General features: G+C 40.4%; 1 protein-coding gene across 3 annotated transcripts in view; it reads right to left on the bottom strand.

Moving 5' to 3' along the window:
* Positions 1-281: 281 nt before the first annotated feature.
* Positions 282-10,855, bottom strand: part of nck2a (NCK adaptor protein 2a) — a 51,649-nt gene continuing 41,075 nt past the window's right edge. For all 3 annotated transcript variants that reach the window (XM_089133326.1, XM_039683510.2, XM_089133327.1), the window contains 3 exons: positions 10,432-10,673; positions 2,911-3,701; positions 282-1,830 (listed from right to left, as the gene is read on the bottom strand). In XM_089133326.1, coding sequence (XP_088989452.1) covers positions 1,636-1,830; positions 2,911-3,701; positions 10,432-10,657 — 1,212 coding nt within the window. In that variant the 5' untranslated portion in view covers positions 10,658-10,673 and the 3' untranslated portion in view covers positions 282-1,635. The remainder of the gene's footprint in view (positions 1,831-2,910; positions 3,702-10,431; positions 10,674-10,855) is intronic.

The following is a 10,855-nucleotide window of genomic DNA, read 5'->3' as shown; positions in this document are numbered from 1 at the left end:
ACAATTAATAGGTAATTATCATTGCCATTTAAGTGAAATCACTGAACTTAAATATACAAGCTTGATAAAAATTATCATTCTAGAAGAAAATTTCAAATGGCACTTAGAGGCTTTGTCATCTGAACTCTTCATATATATATACTATATATATATATATATAAATTTTTTATGTCAATCAGCAGGTGTTGTGAATGTGATGCACTGATACATTTATTCTGTGCATCACAGAAATAAGTATTGCTGGAAAATGAGGAAAGAAAGCACAAGGCAACATCGCAAAATTCCTTTTACGTTATTCTGTAAAACTTTTATTGAACAAAAGTATTTTAATTCTCACCACACTGTCCTCAATACAGTACCATAATGCTGGATCTAAACGATTCATATATGCACCATATCTTTTTTTTTTAATATATATATGTACATACAGTGGAAAGAGGAATTAAATAACATCGCTCAATAACATTCAGACAAATAGATTTTTAAAAAAAAATCTGAAAACCCTTTGACCAACACGCTTATTGGTAAACAGAGTAATTGACAAAAGTACAGAAATAAAACCATATTTTTTGTTTTATTACTCTTGAATTAGTGTTCACAATCAACTATGTGTTACTGAGAGCAGAGAAGACGTGTCGGTGAGGTGCGATAAGACATCAACAGTAGCAGAACTGGAAGTGGGTGGCACATTTGGTTGAAAGGACACACATTCAAAAACTCCCAGACTACTCTCTCTTAGAAGCTACAATCCCGTTTCATCCCAGTCTCTTTAACGCCTGTCGTAACTGCGGCATTTACCTCCCTTTATGAAGTACCCTGATTCTAAAGAAACCCTGAAGTGACTCGGATCCAAGAGAAATACCTGGAAAGCTGTGTGTGTTCGCATTGTAAGAGCAGAGAAGTCCAAACACTGCCTTCATGAATGCTGGACGGACTGTAGATGCAAAAACAGTGTCAATAAAGGCTCAGAGGATTGGACAGCACCGCTATATTTCAGGGCGAAATCGGACCGTCATTCCAACAATTGGATCGGATTTGGATTCAACCAGTGTGGCGTGGTCTTCGCATGAGCTCGATGAATGGAGACAAATCTTCAGTTATGAACCAAATTCTACACATGGCCATCAGCTCTGAAGAATCAAGGTTAAGACATGCACATGAATCTATTCTCCTCTGATAATTCAGTACAACGCTACAATTGTATGTATTGTAATGCTCTTTCAGGCAGAGAAATGTAAACCAATATAATGTGGGTAGAGGTTGTGGATTCTACCAGCAACAGGAAGAGTAAAAGAACAGTTGTCCAAAGAGAGTTCAACTGATGTTGCTTAGTGGGGAAAGCATTTTGTCTGTCTTCAAGGTGGCTGTAAATCACGTTTAAAAAACGAAACAGGACGCATACATCAAGGATGGACATCTCTTTTAAAAAAAAGTTGCTACTGCTCCCTACTAGTGTGGAGGCGATGTAGAGTTAGAAGTCCTTGAAGTTGGTTGGGAAAGGAGCATATCTTCACCCCCCAAGTCAAGGGTTCAGGAAAGTCAGAGGAGTGTGCAGGAAGAGAAAAGAAAAGACAGAGAAGAAGGAAACAGAGGTGCGCGGGGGAAGAGGTAACGTCCGTCAAAACAGTGCCAGATTCAGGCAAGGGGCTTGACAAGGTAGAGTTTGTCTCCTTGCTCACTGGTGAAGATGGGCGCTTTCTTGTAGTGCTCTACAAGCTCTTCCATACTGCTAAAACGCCGCTGGCCGATGCAGTACACTCCATCCTGAAGCTGCACTTTGAAGTGCTTGTTCTTCCCCACAGCCTTCAGAGAAATGGAGAAATCACTGGGCTGGAAACAACAGGCAGAAATACAGAGGGAGAAATTAATAGGACATTGTTGCTGCTGGTTCTCCATGCCTAACACCAGATGGCAGCATTGATTTAAATAAGGCCACATAACAGCCAGAACTATTATTTATTTATTTATTTTATTATTTATTTTTTTTTAACAGAATTTGTTCCAGGATTTATTTAATGACATAATCAATAATGATAATAAAAAAAAAGCATCTTTAATTTTTCTTTGTGATTTTTAAGTTCTTTCATTCCTAAATCACTGATCACTGAAAAGCTGATGGCTTTTTTTATGTGAAATGCATTTTTTTTCTTTCTTTCTAATAACTCCGAATGACAAATTACATGCACAACAATAGCAGAAAGCAACCAAATGAATCGCATAAAAAAAGAAATAACTGAGGGACATGAGGAGATTTTGCTATACTGTGTGTGTGTGTGTGTGTGTGTGTGTGTGTGTATATATATGTATATATATATATATATATAGCTTGTTTTGGGTTGTTTTAGATTTTTGTGTGTTGCTACGATCCACTCACATCTGGTGTAGACTTATGGTTGCCATGATTATTTTGCAGCTTGGTGCATTACTATAGAATTCAAATGGCATGTAGACACAGGTGTGTACAGTTTATGTATGAAGAAAAGGGCATGACATGAAGGGCAAGTATGGTAAACCAAACACCTCTGCAGGAATTTGTCCTCTGCATTTAACCAATCCGAGTTAGTGCACACATTAGGAACGTCGAGTAGTGAACACACACACACCTCTGGAGCAGTTGGCAGCCAATTACAGTGGCGCCCGGGGAGCGATTGGAGGTTAGGTGTAAGATGTTGGTCATACTGTCCACCCCTACACAATTTGACTATGGGAAGTCAAAGTCTCAATTGAATTCAAATAAGTTGTGCAAGTTTCACTGTGCGGTTCACTTGGCTAGTGATGTTTTTTCCCCCCACTTTGCTTTCCCATAAATTACATACGTAAATAAGACTGCATTCCTACATGAAAGGTTGTTTGCAACAGGTAGTTTGGCATATAGATGTAAATTAACTGTTCAAAATCAGTTTAACTTACCGATGACTCACTGTCCCGTATCAGGAAGTCCCCTTCTCCTCCTCTCTCATTAAGCGCACACTCTGCTTGATGCCGTGTCACGTTACCATAATACCAATCCTTTCCAGCAAATTTACCTGTACGCGAGGGGACAGTGTGAGTGATGTGAGGCGAGCCGTGATTTGACCCTAAGCCCTTCGCTACTGGCCCATCATTGAGCACTACCACATAGTTCTTGGGCACAAGGCCGACCACGCCGCGGCTGTTTTTACACCTCCACCACTCTGGGTCATTCTCTGGCTTTTCCATAACCTCCATAGTCTCGCCCTTTTCAAAGTTCAGTTCCTCCTCCGTAACTGAGCTGAAGGGGTACAGAGTTTGGACCACATGCAGAACAGAGCTCGCGGAGCCTCCTGGCCGGCCGTTGGCCATCGCCGCACCTTGCCCAACCTTCAAAGACCGGAAGCCCCCCAAAGTGTCCCCGAAGACCCCGTCATTGTCTGCGTATCCCACCTCCTCTTGGACATAGTTGGATGGAAACCAACCAACACGGCCGGCATAGCTACCCCTCCACCAGCCGTCGCTGCACTTCTCCATGACCACCACCCTATCCCCTTTAACAAGGCTGAGTTCATCTTCACGCTCAGCTGCGTAAGAGAACTTCACCAGTGCGGGAATGTTCAGGTCATAGATCCGCTCGGCCCCGCCCCCTCCACCCCCTCCTGTGCTGCCATTGGATGGGTATTCTGCCTCTGTGCTGGGTGTGGGAGATGGATCACGAGCACTGGTCTTCCTTTTCGTTTTTCCCAGTCCTGAGAGGAATAGAAAGAGGCGGAAAAGGAAGTGAGAATCTGAAAAAAAAAAATACTATTGATTCATTTGAGTCTATACAGAACATTGATTTGACGATAAACAGACGACATGCCTTTTTAATGGCAAGACACATTGAATGGTTCTTTTGAATGAATCGGTCACAAAGACAGAAAAATGTATTGCTTTCAAGGTACAGTATGTGATTTTTCAAAATCGTTGTTGAACACTGTTGATATTTTAAATATTGGCTGATCATATCCCATCCTTTTTACAGTGATATTCCTCTGAGCTTTTCTCTATTGTAATGTCTATCACTCTCTCTACTCTCCCATCATGAATGGACATGCCCCCTTCTGCTTATTGGCTTCAAGCTTATTGTGGTGGTTGGTGTGATCCATATTCAACAAATCACTTACCGCACCTTTAAAAGCCAAATGGAACAAAAATGATTCACCAAACTTTTGGTGATATGACTAGTGCAGAAATCACAGACTTCTCCTTTAAATTCCCATTCCTACTCTGTAACCACAGCATGCTAAGTACCCTGAAGTTCCCTGATGTCTTGATGTCTCTCTCTATATAAAAAATTGCCACCACTTCTAGTGATCTGACAGAGCGGGCCGTGTTAATGGCCAAGGAGGAAAATAAACACTTGAGTCCTGGGGGTGCATTGGGAACCATGGAAGAAAAGAGAGATTAAGGATTGAAGACATTCAAATTCAGCTTCTAAAGAGAAATGGGATTACTATGATCCGATTATCTAACAAAGGAACAAGTAACCTAAAACAGAAAATGGCTTGAGCACCTAAACCTAAAACCATACAGGTTCATCACTCTCACACAAAAGAAACAAATCTTGTACAGATAAGGCTTAATAACTAGAGATGAAATGGTATGAAAATTTTAAATCACAATTATAGTGACCAAAATTATCAACGTTATCAATTTTATCATGGTATTGTTAAAATGTGCTGGAAATATACAAAATGTATTGTTACACACACTGGCACGCATTAAAATATAATTAAAATATAAAAACTGTAATGTTAGATGTCAGGAATTTTATCATTGTTTAGTCTCAAACCAGTGACTCGTCCCTATTAATAACCCAGTGATGTGTAAGGTTAAAATCGCGTGTTCTTTTATAGGATACAGGTCAAAAACTGTTTTGGCAAAACCAGATCAGCTCACACAGGTCTTTGCCCATTTTCCAATTTTGCTCTTCATTTACCGGTAAACACTTTTACCAGCGTTTGCCATTAAATGTCTTGTGCATGTTTTGATGGAAAAAAAAAAAAAAAACGCCTTATGATTTATTATGTTGTTTGTTTTTTATAATGAGCATTTCATACATGTCAATACATTCCTTCTCTAAATGCCAGTGAAATAGACAGGGACCCTGCCGTATCCTAAGACAGGCAGGTAGCAGAAGAGATAAGCCACTCTCTGCTCTACTGTTCCCATGTAGACACGCACAAAACATAACCAAAAGCTTCTTGTGAGTGCATGTGCACGTCCAGTGTGCTGTCACTGCAGGCAGAGTACATTTCAAAATTTTACTTACAGAATTTCCAACAATCAATACGATACCTTGAAAAAAATATTGATATTTGATACCATTTCCGATATCACTGGGAAAACTGCCATAGCACCTCAACGGCCATATGACAGAGATATGATATTGTATTTGTTTATTTGTCCTCTGTCTAATTTCTGCTTTGCATAAAACTGAATAATATTTGGTATATCCTTTCCTGTATTCTAAAATAAAATGTAAAACTTTATAAAGTAAGATAAATAGCTTCTGGCCAAACGAATATAAGGGATTGACTTAAGTCTAAAGCACAACTTATTTGAGTAAATTTACGTCACAACGCAATGCGCTACTTCGACGTCACAAGTTGCGTTAGTTGCACTTTAGGCGTAAGAAGACGCCGGAAGCTAGAATTGCTGTAAGAGCCGTGTGTGGTGAGGTTCTGCTAGTCTCTCTTCATCGCCGCTTATTGGGTCTGATTCTGGCTCATACTGATACTGCAGTATCGACACAGTTATGTACATTTGACAGGAACACATGCAACTTTCACCCATAAAGGTAATGGGTGTGAAATTTCCAGACAACGTGCAATACAGTTTAGCCAATCACAACACACCGGCTCAAACTAACAAATCTGAGCTCATTGCCTGTTTCTGAGGGAGTGGTTTCATAGACTCAGGAAGTCAACCGGTCATTCAAATGATAGAGGAGAAAGCGGCTTACAATAAAGTTGAAATTTATGAAAAATAAGACTTTTTAAAAAAAGAAAAAAACACGCATACATGTTATATTGCACACCATAAATACAATCATGCAAAGAAAAAAAGCAGTAAACCACCCCTTTAAGATATTTCAGTATCGATACATGACAAAGTATCAATTTTTTACAACACAAGTACATAGTGTACTGAGGTGTGGAAATTGAGCTAACTCCTGCTAACTACTTGTACACTCCAAACCCCAAATGTCAGAGAGCAACTAAAGCGCAATGGGCCTCCCAGGCAACAGGGGGAGTATGCTGGAGCAGCTTCATACTGATAAGACTGGGAAAGTTGAAAGGGAGGGATGAGAAAAATCTCTAAAGAAACTCATCCTGACATGAGTTGTCAGGAGAAAGAGAAGTCAGTTTGGCAAGTAATGATGCACAGAATAACAGAGAGCATTTGATGTCTGTCACAATTCTCTAGGAGCCGATCAAATGAACTGCAAAGCTTTCAAAAATGCATTCATGCGTGCCTGCACATACACACAAACATCTCTTGCATGCGAGTCACATGCCTAGGCACTAACAGATCTGTGTGAAGACAAAAAAAGAAGCCACATTTTCCATTAGTCCTCAACACCTGGGTCCTTGACCACTGAAGTACACTTAACAGGTAATTCCCCAAGGAATGTCAGTCTCACGCCGCACTGCACTTTAACCTGGAAATATATCTGCCATTTCTAAGGTAAGAACTGATAGGACTTTCAAGTAAGATATATCAACCATTTGCAGGCTAGAAGGTTAGGATGGGCTTGAGTACCTGACTAAAATGATCAATCATGATACAAAGTTATTAAAATGAATTCAAATTTAAGCAAATGTATTTGTTCTTACTGATGCTCGTGCTGTACATGTTCATTTTGTAATTAGTCTTACACAAAACTCAGTTCCTTGCATAAGTTTTATACATGCCCCGGCAATGACAATATTTGTAGATCATTTCAGGAAAAGTCTGTTAAAACTTTAAACTATCCGAACATGCAGATCCTTAAATATTCAGCAAAAGCTTTCTGATAATATAATGGATAGGAATAGTTGCTAAGATAGGATTGGTCAGTAACATTTTTAACGTGGGGCCTGGCAAAGTGTCAGTTCGCATCAATGCTCTAAACAGAGACTTGCAGTCTGGAGCAGTAACAGCTTTCAAATGCCTACGATGGGGGAGTGACCTGGACTGCAAACAAGAACAGTTAAAAGTCAATCTTCCAGTTCAAAGGGAGAAGAAACTTCCCCCTATGCTGGAACTCTGAGACTGTGTAAGTGATGATGTGTGCTTCTGAGTCCCGGGCTGACAGGGAATGAACACTGCAACAAACAGAACAGAGACCTTTTGGGAAATCTAGAAATAGAAGCACGTCCCACCACCAGTGACAAATACGTGATAGGAAGGCCTGAGAAGGCTTAAAAAAGGAGGAGAATGAAGACAGAAAAAAAAATCTATGAAAACTGAGTGCAAGCAGTCTTTGTGGTGAGTCCCAAATAAGTCCCAAAGAAGATGAAGCTGTTGATTTGAGCAGAGATTTAAAGATTTACAACACATTTATTTTAATACTGCCAGACAGTGTTCTTACACCATTCCACAAAGGCACTCACACGACACGACCATACCCATGAATCCCTAATTCCTGCTTTTACAAGTTGGCAAAATAACTGTCCATCAACTCACATTTCCGCAAAATCATCCAACCATCAAAGCTGCAATAATGGTTCAATTAACTCCCCATCTATGTGATTAGCTTGGAACTTACTTCTCAGTAAACCTGCAGGCTCCATTTGCCATTCACTGAGTCTTGCCTCTATTAAGGAAATACCATGTTGCACATTAAGAATATTTTAGACAGGGAGGCTGTTCCTATTGTAGCACCACATCCACATAATGCAGTGTTGATATTTTAGTGATAGAACCACTGATCTATATAAATGACTGAATTGCTCATGCATTCTATAGCAGGTGGTGAAGCCACCAGAAGTGTGCGATCGGCTAAGAGTGCTATCTTAAGCCACGTTTCCACCGCAGGAACTTTCCCCGGGAACTAGGAACTTCGGGGTGGTACTCGCTGTGTTAACACCACAGGAACCAGGGTCTAAATGAATTTCCGGGTAAAATGTTGCTGGATTGGGCTGGTTTGGGATACCCAAAAGCAAATAGAGCTATTAGCACCACAGAGCTCCATTCTTTGCACTTTTTTGTTCTCTTGATGAAATGGTTTATTGGGAAATGCCAATTCAAAGCACAACTCTCATGAGATGCAAGTTGAATGATGGTAGCTGTGAGTTCTGGAACTCAGAGGTGCCAAGAGGAAGTGTGTGTGTGTGAGGGTACGCTGACAGTTCTTTTGCGAGATCCTCTGATCTTCAAAGTGTGACAGGTTTCGAGCTCAACAGGATGGAGGGAGGGTTTGAGTACAGGTATCCGTGACTACCACCAATCAGAGGTCCCCTGTGGCCTTTCAGTGGGAATTAATTCCCAATGCAGAATTAACTTAGAAGGTCACTGGCGCATATTCATGACTTTCCTCTTGGTATACAAGTAACGAGTCCCCTGTAATCTTTCTTTCACAGATTATGGAGGAATACTAATGTAATCATAACTCCAAATCATTTGACAAATTAAGAACAAGTCACTCCCACTACGCTGATCCATCTCTACTGTTCATTATCCCAAGCTTAACGTTTTGCTGTGGATGAACAGATTAAATCTGAATGAGGATTCTCATTTCAACACTTGCCAAACCTGCTTAAACAGTTCTCCACTAAACCTGGCTGGAATTCGCACGCATTCACTCGCACACAATGGAAAGGAAGCAGGTAAAATGTTACACTGTTTTCATGAAAGCTGAATGGTAGCCTACTCCAATTGCATTGGCTGTCACAGGGAAAATGCATTGCGTTTAACAACTTCAGTAGCTATTAAGCCTCTCAGCGTCTCTACCCCCCGCAGCAAAGGAGGCATTATCGATTCCCTGCTTCCCGTTGTTCAGAGCTCATTAACAAAATAACAAAATGTTATTCAGAGCTCATTAAATCTAGGTAATCACACATGGGATAAACAAAAGCATACACCGGGATAACCATGCTCTAATGTTTCGCATGGTCAGTGCAGTGTGGATGGATTTCAAAATTCTCTTTCCAAACTTTCCAGGTTACATTCTCAACCAGAACCCATGAATTCTTTCTCCATCTGCAGCACATGAAAAAATGGAAACACTAGGTTCAATTTCTAGGCTCTGGCCTAGAAATTGGGATGCACTGGAGCTAGAAATTCATTAATCCTCCACACCTGTAGTGTCTTACCTAAATCTAGGTCCTGAGACAGCCCATGGGAGAACTGACGGATAACTTGCACTTGTGAAAAAATTATTGGGCAGTTATGGAAAATATGATTCTACACATAACAGATCTAAGCAAGAGAACGCAAAATATAAAATTATTCGGAATATTTCCGAATATAAAGTACAACACATTAATGTTTACTTTGAGGTCTAAACTGTATAGTGTACCAAAATATTGAGGATTTTGATAATGCACAGCAGAGGGCTCTTGACTTCCAGAGTCAGCCCCAAGGGCCATGCTGACTTGAACATGATACATTTTTAAAGAGTGAGAATGTTCAATTATTTGCATTGCTCCCATCTTAACAAACCATAACAAATCATCAAAAACTTAAGGCAAGTGATTGTTGGATGCTTCACTTGCTCTCGGTGGTGTGATACATTTGATATCATTGAGACATTTCATTAGAATGAATGAAGGCTGGCCCCGCAAATTGATTTTAGATCAAAGTACCTCAACAATAAACATAATCATTTTTATAAAGCATAGCACATACAATCAAAGGCACTCCACTGGTTTAGTTTCTTCTTAAATCCCTGTGTTTGTTTTGTGTTTTTGTCTTGTGCCCAACTCGCTGCAAAAAACGACAGTCCCAAGAGTCTTCCTTAGTGCCTTGAGATAACAGATTGAGCGTTAAAGGCATGACGCTCCAGGGGCGTATGGGGGAAGTAGGGCATGGCAACTTTTACACACGTCATCACCTACTGAAGAAAGACAAGCTCTAGACCTACACAAGCTCTTCAGAATGACATTTAGATCCAAACAACACCACTGGCTGGCTAATGAGCAGAGCCTTAAATCTGACTGGTCTCCTTTGCTACTAACTAAGGAGATTTAGTCATGAAAATGCCTGTTGTCAAATTCAACACAGAACCAAAACACGGAAAAGCAAGCCTTTCAATTTTTGACCGATTTCGCTGATTTGCCATGTGCTATGCATATGTAAACTTGGGAGATTTCTGTTTTATCACTACTTAAGTAGATATTCTACAAAAATAGCTTTCTGAGGGTGTTACCAAGACGGCTGTAGAATGAACCTACTAGTTCGGCAGGACTGTGAACTGGTGAATATGCTTCACTGAACTGTAAGACATCTTACCAAGCGTATCCTTCAGGTTCTTCACAAGTGAGGTTTTCTTCAGACTGTTCTTTCGCTCCACGTAATTAGAGGGGACGTAGCCGGTGCGGTTGGATGCATTGCGGACTCTCCACCAGGTCTTGGAATCATCCAGCAACCACAGGCGCTCGTTCTTCCGGATGTCCAGTTCCTGGTCTTGCTGAGCCGTGTAGTCCCACTTGGCTATAACAATCACCTCCTCTGTCATCTTTCATCGAGTCCCGCTACCAAAAGAGAGAAAGAGAAAGAAATCAATTATTATAGAAGAGCTAACTCCATTATCGGACCAATTATTACAATCATTAAATGCCAAGGAAAATGTACAGATAACATTGAAAACCCTTACAAAGGTCTGGACAATTTATTTGCAGTAAGACAGTAAGTCAAGCCCTCTATGACAAATGCA

Source organism: Pimephales promelas, chromosome 7 (assembly GCF_988280905.1).
Source record: "Pimephales promelas chromosome 7, fPimPro1.hap1.1, whole genome shotgun sequence".
NCBI classification, from domain to species: Eukaryota; Metazoa; Chordata; class Actinopteri; order Cypriniformes; family Leuciscidae; genus Pimephales; species Pimephales promelas.
This window is presented reverse-complemented; position numbering and strand designations above follow the sequence as displayed.